Genomic DNA, 21,033 nt, shown 5'->3' on the forward strand with positions numbered 1-21,033 from the left:
TTATTGTACATGAGAATGAACCTGAATCTGAATGTGTATATATTATACGAGCCTTGATTTTTGTTAATCTCCTAAATTAGACATCAGATTGTAAATTATGATTCTGTTCTTCGTAATCAATGCAAATTGCCAAGTGAGTAACGGTAACTTCCAAGGTAACGGTAACCTCCAATACGACGTCGTTTGTTAGTTTTCATTTTTGTATGTTTGTCAACAATTACTTTTTGAGAATATCGTGTATTCTGCCATGAACAATGAACAACTTTCTTATGGATGCCATTTTTGTTTTTTGCTTTTCCGGTCTGCCACAGACACACTACAGAAAGAGCTTTTTATCCTCCGATCGATCTGTCCTTAAAGTTAAAGAAAATAATTTTAATTAAAGAAAACAATTATTAAAAAAATATTTTAATCACTTCGTAAACCCAATCCCTTCGTATTTTCTTTTCAAAAAGAGAAATCTTTCTCTCGAACCTTCTGTCGCTCGAAGTCTCTTTCTTCTTTGTCTCTTCTTTCTTGCCGAACATCCGCCAACGCCCGCCGTCGTACGTGTTGATGATGAATTACTTAATACAGTCGTTTCTACGGCCGAATCCTCCGCTTCTTCCGCCTCCAACCGCCGAAGTTGGTGACACAGGGGAACCGTCTTCCGAACCCGACCCTTGGTATTTAAGATAACTTTTGCTTTGTTTTATTTAATTTTTTAGGAAATCCAAAAAACGTGATTGAAAGTCTTCCTCGTTTTAGTGTGCGAGTGGAAGATGCCGAGATTTTAAGCGATGGAGAGCCAAGGGCCGCTACCGCCTCTCTCAGGTTTGTGTGTGTTTAATTGCTTCGAATTCTCATTAGAGTCGCGTACTTCGTCTAGGTTTGAAAACTGATCAGATAGAATTATGAAAATAAGCCGATAGACCAGATATTTGGTGGCCCTATATGTAGATCCGATTTTTTTTGTCCACCCACTGTTTGTATCATGATAGACCATTGACTTACTGGTAGACAACCATCAGAACATGGTCCTTGTCCACCTTTGCTTTTTAACAAAAATTCGTCTTCTGACCTAATTGAAGATCTGACTTTGTATGTCCACCCGCTGTATTTATCACGATAGACCATTAACTTACGGATAGAAAATCATCAGAACATGTCTTTGTTCACCTTTGCATTTTAACATCATTATGTCTTCGGTAACTCACAAGTTACCAAATGTACAGGGTTGATGGGGAGATGGACGACATCCACCAAGAGAGTTTTTTTATCTACCATTACTTGTCCACCTAATTTACTTATGTGGTCTTTCTTAGACCAAATGTCTACCGTTACTTATCTACTCAAATTACTTATGTCGCTCCTTATTATGCTTCCAATGCATGTCTGATGACCACGCTGGATCTGGGTATGTTATGCCTCCGGAGAACCAGTTTGTAACTGACAATGATGTGTCCATGGTGGACCAGAGAAGACAGACCAGGTAGATGTCCACCCTATGATGGACCATTTTCAACTTTCGTCGAAACCACTCATTGGCTGATGAAATTGTTGTCATTCGTTGAACAGGTTGGGTGAAGTGTTTGGGGATAAGTCGAATTCCGAACAGATCGACATCCTCCAGGAGATGGTCGTAGAGTAAGTGCTGGGTAAACGGACTTCAGAGCTTTTGTTCAGCGATTCCCACCTCTTACCACACACCCAAAATCCAACCGCCCAACATCTGCTCTTGTTTTGTACACTTTAATTTATGTCCTTGTCCTTCTCTTTGTAGTTGGGTTTTTCATTAGGAAATTTGGATATTGAGTATCATCATTTGGCGAATATGTCCATCCAATGCGATGGACATATGTTGGTTTTGTTGTCTTCCTCGATTATGTCTACCCTATTATTTTAGTCAGAAGATTGTATTGCTTTGCTGTTTTAGTCCACCTTTTATCTTACTCGAGGGACATGTATTCGTGTTTTTTAGGTTTATCTGTTATCTGGTTGTACAACGAATGAAGGTGTTTGGCTTTTTTATCGTTTATCTTTTATCTTTTACACAAGTTAATGGTGGTAGACATTCTAATCCGATAGACATTATAATTAGGATAGACAAAAAAAAACAAAGTCAATAGAAATAGATCGACGAACTTACAATCCAGATAGACATAACAAAGTCCATAGACATTACAAGTTAGATAGACATAATAAATCTGATAGACATTACTAACAATAGACATAACAAAATACAGTATAAATCTTAATTATCAGTTAGACATGTCTACCGAGACTAAAAGTAGACATAATACAACCGATAGACAATAAAAAAAAAAAACAGACCCTTCCAACCTAAGATACAAAAAGACTCTTCCAGCTTACATTCATGGAAGCCACCTGCAAAATAGTTCAGTAGTCTGTGTTGAACAATCAACCATGTTTCTGTTTCTAAAAGGTAATACCCATCCCAAACACCTACATTCTCCATTTGTAACCGACCATATTAAATGCAAATACATACCTCTGCTTTTCCGACAACCAACTCCACCTTCCTTCACCTACTATTTTCTTGAGATCTGTTTTAGTTTAGGAAATGTTAGCCTAAAAAATGGTAGTATTAACTTCAATAAACTCCTTTTAGCAAAAGATAAATCGTAATTGTCTGTCCATCACGCCATTAATGCATGTCCAATCATAATTAATATCTTCAATTTCGAATTCCCCCGCCACATATTTTCGTCAATAAAACGAGAAGACATTTTGGTCTTTTCATTCTATTGGTGTTCCACACAAATGACATTTTTGATGAGATGAAAATAAAATGGCATTTGGGACAAATTTTCAACAGCATAATCAATGAAATTTCCTACTTTTTTTACTCATTTTACGGATTCAACGAGTATTGCGTGCCATCACGTTGAAGTCCAGTTATAAAATCATATTTTTAATTTTTCAGTATGAATCTCTATTATTTTATTTTTTATTCCGAATATGAATCACTTTTTTCTTACGTCCAAATCAATGTGAAATTATCTAGCTAGCCACACTATTCTTTTATTTTTATTTATTTAGTATGACCATCTTTTTCAATCAGTGTATGTGTAGTATAGTTTTATTTGTTACATAAAATTGTCTAAAGACGTGCATCAAGACTACTACATGGGATTGTATCAAATTGTAATGATTCCTTTTTAGCACTCTCATTACATTAGTATTGATTGATACCATGTCCGAAAGGTAAACCTTTATATCAAAATGATATGAATAATAGTATATTTTTTAAAAAAAAGAAAAACTGGTATGAATATAATTTTAAATTCTTAACTCTAACTATTTTAAAAAAGTAAACTAATAACTCTTCCCATGTGCTATGTTTTCTTTAATAAAACAGATAATGGCCTGACAAAATGAAATTAATAAGTTCCCTTACTTTTTATCCTTTTTTATCTAATAACCTGCATAATTTAATAATACATCACCAAAAACAGATGTATAGGCCCGCAATGAAAACATATTACTCTGATATGCAAAAAGCGTATTAAAAGGCCCACATATCCACTTGTATATAGGCCCAATATTACTGACACATGATTATAATTAGTTTTTTTTGACAGCTGATTACTTATTAATGTTAAACTTATTCACATGTTACATAGCTTTCAGCAGGCTGTAGATTAGTAGTAGACTAGTAACTAGTAAACAACACTAGTCTGGTAATCAAATTAATTATGTAAAAAGGTAAAGATTAGAAAAAAAATTTAAAAAGGCAAGTGACCTTAAACTAATACCAGCGTCAATCTCAAGGATTAAAACAAAACTAAATTTTCAGACAAAGAAAATAAAAAAAAGACACAAACACACTCTTCTCTCTTTCTTCACTTGAGCTTCGTTAAATTCAACAAATCATTCTCTCACAAGAGGAGAGAGAGAGTGAGCTCTGTGTTAGTTATGGCTACGGAGAGACCTGACGAAGAGAAACCAGAGACTCGAGTCCAAGATCTGATCCATGGAAGTGGAGGAGGAGCTTCTCCGGTTCAATCACCGACACGTCTCGGTCCAACCCGGTTCTCAGAAGTAGCTAGAGACCAGATTCGTGATACCGGGTCGATTTTGTCTTGGATCAACGGAGATCCAAACCGGAGTTTGAAAAATCCGGTTAAGAGAGCAAAGAGGAAACGAATCAGAACGGCCAAAACCGCCGCGTGTGTGATCGGGCTTGTAGCTTTCTTTATTTTTGTTAATTGGTTCATGCTGTCTCAGCTCCATGAAGGTCGAGCTTGGCTTCGAAGAGGTTTCTCGAAAAAACCAAATCTTAACCCAAAACCGGACCGGAAACTAATTCCGGATACGAACCCGAACCCGGGTGTGAAACGGGCGTCCGTTAAAGTGTCGGCATCTCTACAGGTATAAAACAATGTGATTGGTTAATTTATTTTGAACTTTAACTTTTTAACTGTCTGTTTCTTATCAAATCAATCTCCCAAGTACAGTAAAAAGGGATTTTAACTTTAACCAAACGGTTACAAAACATTTGTTAGGGAAAAGAGAACTATAATTTGTCTGAGATTGCTAGATGAATGGTAATGCAAGTTAAAATTTTTGTTAGGAAACGAAATATAAAATTTCACACGTTTAAGATTTTGTTAGAATGAATTTATTATAACTTTATTTATATTACATGACTTTTTCATTTTGGTTTTGATGTTGTGTGACTGATATGATTTGGTAGCATGGAGAGAAGAAAAAGATGGGGAAACCAAAGAAGAAATATAATGGAACCTATGGTAGATTGTTGGCTTATGCTGCTCATGCTTTGGCTGAGGTATACTTACTATTGTTATTGATTTGCTTCATTTTTGATATCCTTCTGATTACAACATTTCGAATTTTAAGCCAAGAATCCGCCTGCAACATTGTTTTTGTTATAGGGGCAAAACAAAATTGAGCCAAAAGAGCTGTGGCGAGAACCAAAGGACCAAGCTTTGGCTTGGAAGCCTTGTGCTGATCAACGTTCTTGGAAGCCTAGTGGTCTCTTATTTTTTACTCTCTGTGAGTTTACTTCTCGTGCTAAATTAGTAATTATAAGTTTTCCTGATTTTGGTGTTTTTTTTTGCGTAGATGGGAATAATGGATATATAATGGTAACTGCGAATGGTGGGATCAACCAACAAAGAGTTGCTGTAAGTTTTTATTGCGTTACGTATTACTTTTTCCCACTCTTTATATTGACTAACCGTTGGCCATTATTAAAACAGGTTTGTAACATTGTTGTTGTTGCTCGGATGCTCAATGCCACACTCGTTGTTCCCAAACTCATGTTCAGTGATGTCTGGACCGATGCAAGGTAACTATTGTAAGGTTCCTCTGTTCTCTATCTCCTTCTCTTATTATTGATCATTTTTTACGTCGAACGTCACATTTTGACGTTTGTGATTTGGTTTATAGTCAGTTTGGAGATATCTATCAGGTGGAACATTTTATTAAGTATCTCTCTCCTGATATCCGGATTGTAAAGAAACTACCAAAAGAGCTTCAGTCTCTAGACCTTGAGGCCATTGGCAGCCTCGTGAGTTCCTTTATACCTCTTTAAATTTCTAAAACTCTTTCATCTTTGATAATTTTTCTTAAGTACTTCTTTATCGTTTTAAGGTTACGGATATGGATGTCGTGAAAGAAGCCAAGCCCGGGTTTTACATGAAACACATTCTCCCTCTTCTACTCAAAAACAGAGTTGTTCATTTCTTTGGATTCGGAAACCGTTTGGCCTTTGATCCAATACCGTTTCAGTTACAGGTAAAAGACCTTTCTTTTAGCATTGTGCATATCGATACTCTGACTCGTAATAATGATCCAATTTTGTTTTGGGGGAGTAGAGGCTGCGGTGTAGATGTAACTTTCATGCGTTAAACTTCGTTCCAAAGATACAAGAAACAGCTGCGGTTCTCGTTAGGAGATTACGAGATAGCGGATCACACCTCGCACCGGTTGATCCGTACCTCGTCGGTCCAAAATTTGCGTCCTTCATATTGGACAAGAAGGCAGGTCCTCTACATAAGGCTTCTAAGTATCTAGCACTCCATCTAAGATTTGAAATAGATATGGTGGCTCATTCTCTCTGTTACTTCGGAGGCGGCGATGCTGAGAAGATGGAACTTGATGCTTACAGAGAAAAACATTTCCCCACGCTGGCAAATCTAACAAAGACTAAAAAGTTTGTTCTTTTCTTCGCATTATCAAATCGGTTTTGTGATACCACAATGAATGCTCAGTTGTTTTGTCATTTTGTAGAATGCCATCTCCGGAAGATCTGAGAACGGAAGGGCTTTGTCCGTTATCACCTGAAGAAGATGTGCTTATGCTTGCGGGTCTTGGTTTCAATAGGAAGACCCGTGTTTTCGTGGCTGGTGCTAATATATACGGTGGGAATAAACGGTTAGCTGCTTTAACGAGTCTCTACCCGAATCTTGTCACCAAAGAGAATGTACTCACTGAAACTGAGCTACAGCCTTTCAAAAATTTCTCATCTCAGGTAATTTCTCAGCCTTTTAACTACATTTTCGGTTTACCGGTTAACTGAGCCGCGAGATTTATATTTTTTTTTGTTTTTGGTTGTGTAGCTAGCGGTTCTTGATTTCATTGCATGTGCTGCATCGGACGCATTTGCGATGACGGATTCAGGGAGTCAGTTGTCGTCTCTTGTATCGGGTTACAGGATATATTACGGAGCAGGGAAAATGCCGACGATCAGACCGAACAAACGGAGGTTCTCGGACATATTGTTGAAGAATAATACTATAGAGTGGAAAGTGTTCGAGCAGAGAGTGAGAAAAAACGTTAGGCAGACCAAACATGTATTGGTTAGACCAACGGGACGCAGCGTTTACCGTTACCCTAGATGTAAAGAATGTATGTGTAATGAAGATTGATTCTTTGTTTTAACATTTTGGTTCTCTTAAACAGTTAAACCGTGTCATATTTTGTAGCGGCTACACATTCTAGTGGTCTTATTATTGTTACATGTTACTCCAGTTGGGCTTAAAGCAAATCGTAATCACACCTTTGAGTCTTGTAAAATATAAAAAATCCTTCAAGCTTCTTCGATTTAGGTCACTGAGCTAGTCAAAACTACACCGTTTTTGGTTTTGATAACCGGCTTCCGATTGAACACCTAAACCAGCTCCAATCTTCTTGATTAATTGACTCGGTGTAGTTGACTTATCAGTTATCATTTGATGGGCGACTTATCATTAGTATTTTACTATATATAATTTACAAAAAGCAGAAGTTGATGAAATCTCAAAATCTTTTGAAAGAATCGAGGCCATAATGAGTGTATTATATATTCAACTAAAAAAACCATGTTTACATTAATATGCATTCTTTTCAAAACAAGCAAATGGAATAGAGTTTAGAAAAAATTGATAATGAAAAATTTAGATGTAGCATTTGACTTTCATACCATATGTTACCGATAATTACCGTCTCTCTTTAGGTTAACTAAGCTATATATATGTTTTTTTTATAGTAACAGTTAGATGATTATATTATTAAATTAATTACTTGACAATAGTTACGTATTGGAAGAGAAGTCGACATAAACCGGACATTCCAAACAATAGAGTATAATGGAGCCCATTCTAAAGGGTTACAACGGTTACTTCTTTCTTAGAGGAGATTGTAGATTCAGAATATGTTGGCCATTTTGATAGTTTAAAAGATCTATAACACATATTTTTAGTTAAATGTTTATTGGGGTGAATGACCCCAAAAGAACTCTTCGATGTGTAATAAACTAATTGGGTTAGACTGATACTCCATTGTCGGTTATATTAGAGGTTACATGGTCATTATTTTTAATTATATTATATATACAATATGTTACTTGGTGATAACAAAAAAAAGTATAAATTGTATAACTATTTATCAATCGTTTAATTCATCTAAATGGCCGTATAGCCCTAAAAATTACGAATATACCAACTTAGTCAAAATCAAGATGTTTTGATATTTTCAACTGTGTATGAGATGATTAGATGTTCGACTTTTAAAAGTGTGTATTTTTAGTTTACAAGAGAATCAACCTAATAATTTGTGCATAATATGACCAAAATAGTCTACATCATCACAAACAGCTCGCAAGACACAACGCACTCTTTCGTAGTTAAAATTCTAGATAGTCCATCGATAAAATATTTATTTTTAAGAAAAGAAAAAAAAAAGCATCTAAGACAATCAGTTAGAAAATATTATGGAAGGTTCAGCTTTAGAGGATTAGCCTTCCTATTTCTAAAATCAGCATCTCTCGTCTTGTTGGAAGGTTTAAAACCTCTTTGACTTTGAGTAAGGGAACACATCATCCAGATGAACTAGTTTATTGTATTTGTAAAACTCATTTTAACGAACAATATAAATGAGGTTAAATAGTAATTGTTAAATGATTTTTATTGATTAAAAATCACTAAACACTAATTAAGAATTTGAAGAGGATTTGGGATACACTAGACATCCAAAAAAATAAAAACTGGCATTAAGTGAATTAAACCGTTGGATAACGAGAGACGGCTACAAGCAAACATCATCGTTTGATATAAAACAAGATATTTAAATATAGTTATTTTCACTTTTAGTGAAGTAAATATACTTTCATTATGATTCTAACTTTGCCAGTGTATGTTGCCTTCTTGATGGCAGGCTTGAGCGGTATGAGACAATCCTCGATATCCTGATTGTTTGGTAGTTCGATTCTCATTTCCACGCAGTTAACTGCAAATCATGATGATATAAATAAATGTGTAGATATTAAATGAATATTTTGAAAGTTTTTATCGAAATAAGCATTTTTATATCCAAATATATATATATATATATATATATATATATATAATAAGTGTAATATATATTCATCTTGTGCAATGCAATGTACTATACAACAAATTATACCAAAGTTACGAATTTGACAATACAACAAAGAATATCCTATAAAATTTTCAAATTTGACAATACATACAAATTTAATGTTTCTTATAATTTAAGAACCATTACTTTATAAAATTGTGAGTCCTAGCTATAATTCTATATCTACATTAGATGAATCATGAAACCATATTACTAGGATATAAAACCATATAAATCATTACTATTTAAAGTTACAGTTAGCTAGAAGATTAGGTAGATAACTACCAATCTACTGAGCAACTAATTAATTAGAGACTGGTTTACACTTCAAAGACTTCTGGGTAACAATGATTCTTAATCTTGATGTTATATATGAACTAAAGTACGCCAAACATATATTGCATTAACAAAGCACAAAATGCCTCAGCCTCCTCCTCCTCATCGTCCTCGCCCCCCTCCTCCTCATCGTCCTCGTCCCCCTCCTCCTCCTTTCCAGGACCCACCGCCACTAAGACCACCCTATCCTGAGCTGCACCCTCCTCCACCACCACCTCCTCCTGGACCTCACCCACAACCTCCACCTCCTGGAGCTACCTGGTTTCCAAGACCCTTTGGGCACCAACCTCCTAGACCACCATAATAGTCTTCATGACAGTTTCGTCTACGTAAGTATAAATTCGAATTATATGTGATGGAAACATCTTAGAACTTTAAAGATTTCATGTGTGTAATATTAGTGTGACCCTTTCATATGTAATAAGGCTCACATGTGTGATTATAATGTGACCCTTCATGTGTAATTAATTAGGCTCATATGTCTATTTGCAATGTACCTTTCCTACGTGTAATTAGATTGTATCTCAACCATCACATGGTTGTAGCTTGTAACGAAGTATGCTTCCCCTTTATGTATTTATGCATTTCTAATGTAAATTTTAGAATATAACTAGTTTATTGTTTACCCTTTAATTTATGTGGTTAAATCAGCGAGAGCCGTTGAACGAATAAACAAGAAACGAGAACATTTTATGTTTTCAGATCGTCTTAACTGACAACGGTATTCTAATAATATGGTTTAAACTTCCGGTAAGGACAACTTCACCAAATGTAAATTGGTTCAAGACTTGTGTGACATTGAACTCGATGTTCAGATCTTGAATTCTCTGTGGTGGTACGGTAAACCAAGATGGGATTAACCGTACAGCTGTACCATTGGGAGGTAAAATCGAACCAAGATATGTCTCAGTCTTGTTTGAGACGTTTTGGAAACTTCTTTTCACCACAAGAGACTCTTTAAGTGCAGATATAGTTACTGATGGATGGTTAAGGTTCGCCTGGTGGCTAAGCGGGGTGGTGCACCATACTCCGGTTGCGGCTCTAATAGTGACCGGGTTTATGTTTGGCAATGAACACAAGAAACTTATGTAGTCTTCAAAACCTGGTCCAATACCCAAAATAGTGATAATTAATGCTTAAAAATAGAATATTCTAATTGTTTTGTTTTATTTACGTTAAAATCACCAATTTAAGTTAAAATTTAAAAATTTACCTGCGGGTAAAACCAGTCCAGGATCTATGGCTCTAGCAGGATTAACATGGCCCGCGCCATGATCGAAATGATTAGATGGAAACAATCCATTTATTTCATAAGACTCAGCCGATATAACTTCACCCGAACTGTCATATTCGGTGGCCGTGGTGGAGATGGCCGATGCAATCATGGCCGGGGTCCAAGAAGGATTAAGTTGCTTTATCATAGCTCCAATCCCCGCTATATGAGGAGCTGCCATGCTCGTTCCAGACAATATTGCAAAGCTTCGTCCTACATAAAAATGATCAATTTTAAACTCAAGGGAGTAATTTACATTTGATACAAAATATTAGGGACGTACTGATGAGAAAACCTGTGAGAATAGGATCAAAGGCACTAGGGAGGCTCCAAGCACCCCAAATTTGGTGACCAGGTGCAAGAATATCTGGCTTTAGCACATCTAAAAGATTTCTATTTGCATCGATAAAAGCTGGTCCTCTCGAAGAGAATCGGCTAACTGCCGGTGCTGTCCCGGCGAAGACCGAGTTTCGGCCGTCGCCAATTCTGGCTCGTGCCCCAAATTGCGTCACCAATCCTCTCTTGTCTCTGAAGGTTTTCTCTTCGTAGTACCTCAAAATAATCTGATAAAATAAATAAAAATGTTTCAATATATATATGTCGATAGAACTTCATTTGAAATAATATAATTTCTATCCAAAAAAATTTGTCATGCAGTCCGTATATATGATTTTCATGTGTAAATTTCATCCCACATGCAAATTATATACTAGACAAATAGATATTTTCTTAAGATATGGCTTTATCTAAATAGTAAATACCTAAGAAAACATATCATTTTTTTTTTTTTTTTGCAACTTCTGATGGATTGTTGATGAAATTACCTGAGCATCTGATACTTTAGGTATTAGAATACCCGGAGCAGAAAATATCACCGGTTCTGCAACATAATCCCCGTATCTAGGATGTGCAATGAGTATAAAACCCATGAAACCAAGAGTCCTGGCGGTTTGGGTGATGGCTCGAACAGTCGACATCTGATTGTAGAAACCATCAGAAAATGTACATATCACAATACTTCCAAGAACCACGGCTGGGTCAAAATACTCCGGCCGTTGGCATTCTTCAATGTCTCTGGTTAGGGTTTGTAGAACCGAGCCGTTTGTTCTAACAGCGTCTCTGGCTAAGACTAACTTATGTTGAAGAAATGGAGCTCCAAGGGTTGGACCTTCAGTTTCAAAAAAAGAAAAATAATAATAATAAATATTTCATGAATATTATAACCAAACAATTTAGCAATGAATACCTTAATTAATATTAAAACTTGCAAATGTTGGTATTTTAAGATAAAAGAACATACTTAGCTAACACTACATTGTTATTTTCATAAAATATATTAGATATTTTTATACGTTATTAATAATTCTTGTTTTACCCGATAGTCCAACGCCCTGAACGGTTTGGCCACCGTCAAGGATGAGGGAGGCAGGATAAGACCGGTCAGTATTTCCAGCAGCGACGCCAACGACCCAAGGACTATAAGACAACACAGAAGATGGCGACGGGCCATGATTCCCTGCGGCTTGCACCACGAATACGCCGGCTTTTCTAGCCAATAGCATTGCTAGGTCGAATATCCCGAGTACCGTCGGCTTATCCACCGGCGGTTGGTCCGGCCCAATTGACAGCGTCAACACATCTACGCCGTCCATTATTGCCTGTGACAAAATTAAAATACGTAAATAAATGAATAAAAAATTAATTAGAGATCGACACTAGGAGAAACACAGTCTATGTATATATATATATATATAGTTTTGTTTAGAGCATTGGTTACTTGGTCGATGGCTGCAATTACGTCAACAAGAGTTCCGATTGATGGATATATCGCCTTGTAAACGGCTATGCTGCCACATGAACCAATAAAATAACTCATAATTTTTTTACTTTGTTTTTCAAAACTAGAGAGTATCATCATTAATAGTCTTAAAACTTCTAATATATGAGCTAATTAATATGAATAATGTGACGAACCGTGCACGTGGGGCCATACCGCTGGCACGGCCGTAGAAGAATCCGTCGACGATCACCGGAACTCCGGCGTTCCCGGCTGCGATGGATGCCACGTGGCTGGACCAAACCAACCAAATAGTAAACACGTACATATAACAAATTAATAAATTAAATTTATTATGGTACGTTAGTGATATAGTCTACTTTGATGCATAGTATGTTTGGAAAGTGAATCATCAATATTTAAAAATGGTATATCAGAAAATGATATTTGTACCTTCCGTGGCCGGACGCATCGAACGGAGAGAGGATATCCAAGGAGGAGTTGAGAGCGCCTGAAGCTCGAGCTCCGGCGGAAAAGAACCTTGCGGAGATGAGTTTTCCGTTACAAGATCCAGCAGGAAAGAGAGGACCGGTCTCACAGTCTCCGGAGAAATTCAAACGTGAGAGGTTCGATGAGTAAGGGTTTGTGAGATCGAGTCCGGCAAAGCTCGGATGAGTAGGGTTAATTCCGGTGTCCACCAAACCGATCACGATGTCTTCTCCGGCACGTCTGTCTCCGTCGTTTGAGATCTTCGGCCAGACTTGTTGAGGAAGTTCCAAGAAATCGGGAGTGTATGTTGTCATTAGTTTCACTCCTTTGTCTTCTTCCACTGCCTTCACTCCTTTTGCTTTCGTGAGTTTCTTGGCCTGCAAGTATCAAAATGATGATTGTTTCCGGTTTACCAAACCAAAATCTGAGCAAAGATTGAACCAAACCTAATTCTGTTTGGTACATCCAATACCGAACTTAATCATTTCTGGTTCTTATTTTGGCATTTACATCCTCTAAACCGAGTAAATCAAAATCAAACCAACGGTTTCTGACCTTTTTAAAAGTAATTCAATTTGAATCTCCCTAAGTAATAAAGAGGTCATTCAATTTCATAAATGTTGACTAATGAAATTAATCAAATTATCTTAACCTGATAAGAAGTGGTGCGGACTGCGAAAGCATTAATGACATGTTTGAAGCTATAAAGCTTTGTATAACTTCCATTTTCGAGTGTGCTTCCAAGTATCTCTTCGTGAATCGCTTCCATCTTCTTTGCTTCATATGCCATGGCTTTGCTAATTTTCAAACATCAAAAATTTATGTCCGATCCTCAAGAAAATAATGAATCACATAATGAAAAATGTATTGATGTGAACCTGTTGATGTTGGTAGAAGCCCGAAAAGCCAATGGTTCACCTTCAACCAAAACGGAGTAAATCCTTAGCATAGAATCATCGCGTTCGACTTTTTCTTCTGCTTTGGATAATATTGCACAAACAATCAATACAGATATACATACTATTAGCCACATGAAACAACAGGATCGTAGTTTTCTTGGATTGGTTTCCATTATATCTTTATTAGCATTCTCCATTTGCGGTTAGTTAAGAGATTTATACATTGTCGAGAGGGTAATGAGAGTCATGTTCTTGGACAATGCACACCAACGTGACCATTTTCTTTTATAAGAGGTTATATATGCGTTACTATTATGTATGGTAAGGAAAGTATTTTCTTGACCAAAAGTAAAAGGAAAAAAGGAAACTTATTTAGAAAAAGTTATCTTCTATTGTTTTTAAAATAGGTATGTAATTTTGTCATGTTTGATTCGTTTTCTTAGTTTTTGCTGCCAAAATGATAAGATTGTGAACGGTACGGTTAATACTTGATAAATTAATATTTCAATAAGTTCATACATTTTTTGGTTTAAAATTAGTTTTTTGACTGAAATTATATATAAAATATCATAGTTCCAACGTTATTAATTTACATAAATTTTACTATATTTTCAAAAGTGAAAATATAATTGAAAAATATGAATATTTGCATTCTCATATACTGTATCCACAATTAAGGATTTTTCTCATATACTGTATCCACAATTAAGGATTTGTTCAAAAATCAACTTATTTACTAGGTTTTAACCCGCGATACACCGCGAACAGTTTTGATTAACAAAATTGTGCTTAAGTTATTTGTATATTAATTACATAAAATTATATATAAGTTTACCTAGTTGTAAGTACCAAATCTTTTTTAAAAATATGTTTGGGAAATGTATATTAGTATTTATTTTATTTGTTTTTGTAATATTAAGTTATACTTGTTTTTTTATATAGTTTTAAAATAAATTGTAAATAATATAAAATTTGGTTTTGTATTATTATAATTACACATCAATAGTGTGAATTGAAACAATTTTTTTTTTTGTTATGACTAATTAACATTGGCTTATTTAATTATTAGTAATGAAGTTATGTGTACACGGTGTTTTGACGGGTTTTAAACAGTGACACAACTCGGAAAATTGGATATTTGGTTGTTTTTTTTATGGTACCTTAGGGTGAAAACCTTTTGCTATTGCTTCTATTCCTTTCCATTTTTAGTTAGATATGTATTAAAAAAATTAGAATGTTTGAATATCCTAATGTAAGTTTATTTATAAACAGATTTCCCAAAATAAAGAAGATGGGTTACGTATGCACTAAATATAGTTGGGCTTCTGTAAGCCTAGTAATCATACATATGTTGATGGTTAAACTAAAAAAGCAAATAAAAAAAGGTTAGGCTAGAAAAAAGAAAATTGCAAACAACATATTTCGTTCTTGTTGCTTTCCGTCGCGTCTTTCATAGAATTTTTTCTGTTTAGTCAATAATCAGTTGTTCCACTAAATTATTGTTTATATACTTATATACTCTCACAAAATCTGTTAAGATCTTGAGGAACGCATACCTACTGGCTCCAGATTATTTTTTGGGCCAGATCTAGATTTAATTAATCAGAAAGCATGACCTACCTGGAATTGGCTACTTCGTAATTGAATTCAATGGTTTCGGTAAGTGGGTTCGAATTTTTTTTTAGTTTGATGTCGATCTAATTTTTGTTTGTTTGTAACGACTTGATTCCATTTTCGCAATCGCATATAGAGAGGATGAAGAACTGATTCTGAAGAAGTTTTATTGTGCAGTAATAAAGTTTGTTTCGAAACTCTTATGTGAGAAATAGTTAATTTGGCTATTAATTTTTAGCATATTTCGCTGAGAGTTAGTTAGGAAATCTTTCTAGATTACGTTTGATAGAAAGAAAAAGAACATAAAAGTTTTTTATTGATGAAATTAAGCGAGATAGCGAGAAAAACTATAACTTTTACAAAACAAATAGGTAGATGGATTGTGATCCGTAATATTTTATTCTTCTAATAAACCTGTAGCCAAACATGCTTCCTTGTATGAGTCGAAAGTCACACCATTGTATGTCCTCAAACTTTCATCACTTGTTGGTCCCTTGAGATACCTTAAGAGGAGTTTCAAATATATATCACCATCAGTCTCACTTAAAACATATGTTGTCCTTTGAATCTTCATGGTGCTTTGCCTTCTATGGAATTTCTTTTATTTGGGATTCCAGTAATAAAAAAAGAGTGGATTATCTCCTATGAAATGTGTTTGATGAGTAGCTCTACTACACTGTACTTATTTATACTATTCTAAAATTTAGGATTTCTTTGGTTAACCTTTGGAAGGTTTTGGTTATTAACTAAATCATATGTCGATATTTACGATAGTAATGTACCATAAATGAGGCTATATTTAAGTTTACCAAACCAATGTGATTCTGCAAATCAAAACCTTTTCCAAACTCATAAACTTTGCTGATTTTGTGTTATTTGATAAGATGTCTTCTTATAAGTTTATCATGTCAGTAATTTGTTCAGTTATGGTAATCTTTTTTTGTTTAATGTAAATTTATGGTATTATAATTATTATTTACTAACCTTTAACTGTTATTTATAAAATGTATTTTAAATTTTTTTAATTATGTTTAATATGCACTAATACTATACCTTCCTTATTTACAGATTTAGTGGGCATAAATTTAGTTGTGGATTAAGCACTAAAGAGGATAATTTTCGGATCTGCAACATGAAAGGTTAGTTTATTTCGGATTGTGCTACTTTACCTGGTCATTGGAATCAGCTGGAATCTCCTCTTCTTTTTCAGTTGTATCATTTGACAGCACCCTAGACACCTTATAGGTATCCATTCCATTAAAGAGATTTTCATGACCAACACATATCAGATACTGGTATGTTTTCCCCACCAAGTTCTTAATAGAATTAGGCAAAGCTTCAGAATCATCAATCTGTGAATTGAAGTAGTCATTTTAATAGTTAGTAATGTAGTGTTAGTGAAACGGTTTGATTGTTGCATCCCATGACCCATCAAGAAGATTGCTTACAGGACAACCAACAATGTCAGAAGCCATACTATCAAAAACCATCAATTTCATCTGGCCAGTCTGATCCATCACGTTAACATGTAGCTTGTACCTTTAAAAGCAGTATAACATTCACCTGGAACCATATAATTTTCGAAACGATTCATAGAATCCTTCTTAACATAGGCATGAATCTTTGTTCATTGAAAGAATATGTAGTTATGAGTTGACGTTCTCCGATTTTATAGTAAACAGGTTGTTGAGGAAAAGATTGCAGGTTAACTTACTTGTACATTGGCGAGGACCATGTCAAAGGTCTCTCAAAAAGCAGTAGTGTAAGTTTTTCAAGCGTGAAGGACTCGGACTTGCACTCTCCAGGATGTTTTATTGGGCTTCACATCATTGAGGTAAGCAATTGCTTGCACCATTAAAAAATACAAAAATGACTTTGAGTTTTTCTATTGAGTTTTCAAAATTGATTGCTGTGATGAGATTAGAATGACAATAGAATAGATTTATTTATACTGAAGTTGGTAACATAGCGTTTCGTAGTGATTGAGTTGTGCGAATCTTGAATGGAAAGTACAAAATCTTTTTATTCAAATTTGTTTTGATTTTATGATATCAAATTAGGTATGTTCGATTTTATTTGCGTTTTTTTAGTAATGATGCTACTATGGAATTAGTTAATTGAGACCCTGATTATAAGTTGATTGGAGAATTAATATTTCAAATTTCATTAATTTGTGTAAATTGATATGACCTGATTTTTACATTTAATGCCATGAAAACCATCTATCGACTAATTAGAATATTGGTACTTTTGCAGATGAGTAAGGCCCAATATGTATACTAATATTGTGAAATGATAGTAAAGTCCAAAATAATAAAAGAAAAATTACCCAAGTCGTTGGATATAAATTGATCATCAGGTGGATATTCGGATAAAGATGCGGATTCTAGAGATGAAATTAATTTATTGTTTTTTAAATTAATTTTGTCCTTCTTAATTTCAATAAAGTGTCTCATCTATTAATAATTCAGTGGTAATTTGAGTAAATAGATGAGAGATTTTGGACATTCTCCGATTTGTACTTCTTGGGCTAATCTATTGCTCAAGAAAACATAATTAATGAGCCCAATTACACTCATATAATCGAACAGAACCAAAGAACCTTTAAACCTCTTCTCAAATGTTCAGAGCTAAAAACCCTAAATCCTCAGTTCATCAAAGCTTTGTTTTTTATCTTCTTCGCCATATTGGTTCGAGAGAAACTAGTCTTGATTCGGCTCGTACGTACCAATCGGGACCTGCTTCAAGCCCTAGCTTATCAATATGGAGACGGAAGAAGGAAATGACCAAAGAAGGCTTAATCGCTGCCAAAGAGCTCAAGCGTCTGCAAACCAAATTGGTCCGACTCGATCGATTCATCTCTTCTCATGTCGCTCGTCTCCTTAGATCCGATCTCGTTTCTGTTCTTGCTGAGTTTCAGAGACAAAACCAAGTTTTCCTCTGTATGAAGGTAATAAAATCACTGAACCAATAGTCCGGTTTGTTAATTTCGGTGTTTCGGTTTGGTAATAATATACCGAAATTAAGGTTCACTTTGTAATCGAAAACTAAATTTGGTGTGGTTCGTTATTGGAAATTTGACATTTTTCAATAGTTTCGGTGATTTCGGTTATATTTAGGATTAAATTTTGGTAATTTCAGTAATTTCGGTTTAATGGTACCGAACCGGTTATGGAATTAGCCAAACGTCGGTTCAGTTTATTATACAGCCAGTTGTAAGTTTTGGATGTGTAGTAGTAGTTTCTTGATTGTTGTGTCAATGTTTAGCCACATTGCTCTGATGTTTGATTTGGGTTTACAAATGTTGTCTTTCAGCTCTACGAAGTTGTGAGAAAAGAGATATGGTATAGACCGGATATGTTTTTTTACAGAGACATGCTCATGATGCTTGCAAGAAACAAGAAAGTGGATGAAACCAAGAAAGTATGGGAAGATTTAAAGAAAGAAGGAGTTTTGTTCGACCAACATACGTTTGGGGATCTTGTTCGAGCGTTTTTGGACAACGACCTTCCGTCGGAAGCGATGAGATTGTATGGAGAGATGAGAGATTCTCCTGACCGGCCTCTGTCTTTGCCTTTTCGTGTTATGTTGAAAGGACTCGTTCCTTATCCTGAGTTGAGAGAGAAGGTGAAAGATGATTTCTTGGAGCTTTTCCCTGGGATGATTGTGTATGATCCTCCCGAGGATATATGCGAAGAAAGTGATGATGAAGCAAGAACAGAAAGTGATCTTGAATAGAGAGGTACTGATTTCTTGAATCATTGCTTGGTTTAGTTTGTGGTCAAAATCATTACTTGGAAGCATACTCTTGAGGCTGAACCCGATCCATAGTTTTCTTGTTCCTCTCTAATGCACTGCTTTGTCTCGAGAAGTCTTTGGATCTTTGTTCTTCGATCTGAAAATCCAATTCCAATTATGTGAGATTCAGATAGATTCATCATTCATCCTTCACAACCAGAGAGAATTGTTTAGTGCTGGAAAAAATGTGTATCATAGGGGCCAACTAAATGCGATTAGGCCGATGTTAATAACTTGTCTTGCGTCTCCAGTTGGTCTACCGTCTACAGATACACATTGGTATCAGATTAGTTTCACTAATTTAAGGATAGTGTTCCAGTTTCAGGTTAGATCAAGTGGAAAAGAAAAGTTTGTGGCTATGCAGAAACTGAAACAAGTCTTGTCTTTGGATGGGAAAAATTATGGCTGTTGAAAACCGAAGATGATGTGGGGACAATTGAAGAAGGTTTTGAGAAGCTTATAAGTGTATACATGTGTAAAAATCTCTCTCGACAATGCTGAATGATATTGTATTGAATCGGTTCAAGATATAATTCACGTGTTTGTCACGATGCTGCCGAAAGCGTTTAAAGGGATATAGACGATTTGAAGTATTAAGTTTGGGCCGACACTGGACACCCATGGGTCGGTTTGGGCTAGATCAGGTCTTTGGGAATTGGGAGTAGGACACTCATGGGTCGGTTTGGGCTAGACTAGGTCTTTGGGAATTGGGAGTACTAGCTTTCTCTCGTTTTATTAGTCTTTTCCATTCAAAAATACAAACAGATAAAATTTGGGATAATGAGATTTTGTAAATGTAAATGACACTATTAATTTGGGATAATGGGCACTTGAAATGTAAAATGCAATCGATTTGGATATATAAGGTAATATTCTAAGTTTCAAACCATAGGATAAATACATACAATTAGATTTTGATATCAAAGTAAGTAAATAAAGCAAAGTCTATATTATACTAAGATACTGAAAATTAGTTATGATATTCATACGATTAGATTTTGATATCGATTTAGAAATCCCGGTCGATTACGTCGATCTACAAACAAAGTAATTAAAGGTGAATTTGATTTAAAGACAACATAACATATGTATTAAAATAATGATTATATGCTCTTAATAAATATAGATTTATTTACATATAATGTATATCAATTATACCATAACTAAAGTAATTAGTAGACGTTCAAAAAATGTCTTTTTACATTTGGTCTGCAAACTTACTTTTGAAGAAAGTACAAAAAGTGAAGATACATTCTTTTTGGTAGTGTATTTGATATATTGATCATAACCGGACATAGCGTCTCATTAATATCATGAACCGGATTAACAATTTCTTTGCATGTTTTTTTTCATAATATTATGATGGTTAATGTGGAAGGTCATATCGTGATGGTATGTTTCTAGATCTTCTAAATCTGCGGCAGTTTGTGTAAAATATATTTGGTAACTCACACTACTATTTCACAATACTATTTTTTCAATATTGTCTGTTGATTTCTAGATAATACCTACATGATAAGCGAGTTTTAAAATTATCTAATAAAATTAAATTTTTAAAGAATATTTTAATTAAAGATAAATTTATCTAACAAAAAGAATAAAATTTATCTAATAAATTTTTTAAAGAAAGAATATATTAATACTTTATTGAAAATAAAATTATTTTTAGGAAGGAAGTAAATATAGAAATATTTTTAGTTAGAATAAAATCATATCTGTTTTTACTTTAATACACCAATTTACACTTTTTATACTTAAAATTTCTTATAACAGTTATTACAATAATCTAAAATTAAATTTTCAGCTATCAAATCTTTTACCAAAAAATCTTCATTACTATTTTAAAAGGAAAATCATTAAAAATATTTTAAAATTAACTGATGAATAAATATTAAATTGAAAGTTTATAAATGTTATTTATCAAAAGAAATATGTTCTTTATGGTTTAGGTTATTTTTTTGAGGAGTTATAGATTGCACATG

The 21,033-nt window shown here is 34.6% G+C and overlaps 3 protein-coding genes across 5 annotated transcripts; 2 read left to right on the plus strand and 1 right to left on the minus strand.

Annotated features, from left to right (window-relative positions):
- Positions 1-3,756: 3,756 nt before the first annotated feature.
- LOC104752890 (O-fucosyltransferase 15) lies at positions 3,757-7,010 on the plus strand. 2 transcript variants are annotated; one of them, XM_087491946.1, is made up of 10 exons: positions 3,757-4,374; positions 4,700-4,792; positions 4,899-4,998; positions 5,089-5,150; positions 5,226-5,323; positions 5,416-5,536; positions 5,620-5,763; positions 5,844-6,181; positions 6,259-6,499; positions 6,588-7,010. In XM_087491946.1, the coding sequence occupies exons 7-10, from the start codon at positions 5,629-5,631 to the stop codon at positions 6,894-6,896; spliced, it is 1,023 nt and encodes a 340-aa protein (XP_087348072.1). In that variant the 5' UTR covers positions 3,757-4,374; positions 4,700-4,792; positions 4,899-4,998; positions 5,089-5,150; positions 5,226-5,323; positions 5,416-5,536; positions 5,620-5,628; the 3' UTR covers positions 6,897-7,010. The 2 variants fall into 2 exon arrangements, with proteins under 2 accessions (XP_087348072.1, XP_010473452.1); XM_010475150.3 differs by having other exon boundaries at positions 3,760-4,374; positions 5,226-5,314.
- A 2,788-nt stretch (positions 7,011-9,798) lies between these two features.
- LOC104752891 (subtilisin-like protease SBT2.4) lies at positions 9,799-13,910 on the minus strand. Its single transcript, XM_010475151.3, has 10 exons — positions 13,619-13,910; positions 13,393-13,537; positions 12,705-13,117; positions 12,449-12,544; positions 12,252-12,321; positions 11,850-12,132; positions 11,299-11,642; positions 10,770-11,037; positions 10,415-10,687; positions 9,799-10,303 (listed from the first exon to the last, which is right to left on the minus strand). The coding sequence occupies exons 1-10, from the start codon at positions 13,834-13,836 to the stop codon at positions 9,900-9,902; spliced, it is 2,514 nt and encodes an 837-aa protein (XP_010473453.2). The 5' UTR covers positions 13,837-13,910; the 3' UTR covers positions 9,799-9,899.
- Positions 13,911-17,532: 3,622 nt separating this feature from the next.
- Positions 17,533-19,602, plus strand: LOC104752893 (pentatricopeptide repeat-containing protein At1g62350). 2 transcript variants are annotated; one of them, XM_010475153.3, is made up of 3 exons: positions 17,533-18,203; positions 18,569-18,995; positions 19,363-19,602. In XM_010475153.3, exons 1-2 carry the CDS (start codon positions 17,874-17,876, stop codon positions 18,989-18,991), a joined length of 753 nt encoding a protein of 250 aa, XP_010473455.1. In that variant the 5' UTR covers positions 17,533-17,873; the 3' UTR covers positions 18,992-18,995; positions 19,363-19,602. The 2 variants fall into 2 exon arrangements, with proteins under 2 accessions (XP_010473455.1, XP_010473454.1); XM_010475152.3 differs by having other exon boundaries at positions 19,371-19,602.
- Positions 19,603-21,033: the final 1,431 nt, after the last annotated feature.

Source organism: Camelina sativa, chromosome 16, assembly GCF_030686135.1.
Source record: "Camelina sativa cultivar CO46 ecotype springtype chromosome 16, ASM3068613v1".
Lineage (NCBI taxonomy): Eukaryota > Viridiplantae > Streptophyta > Magnoliopsida > Brassicales > Brassicaceae > Camelina > Camelina sativa.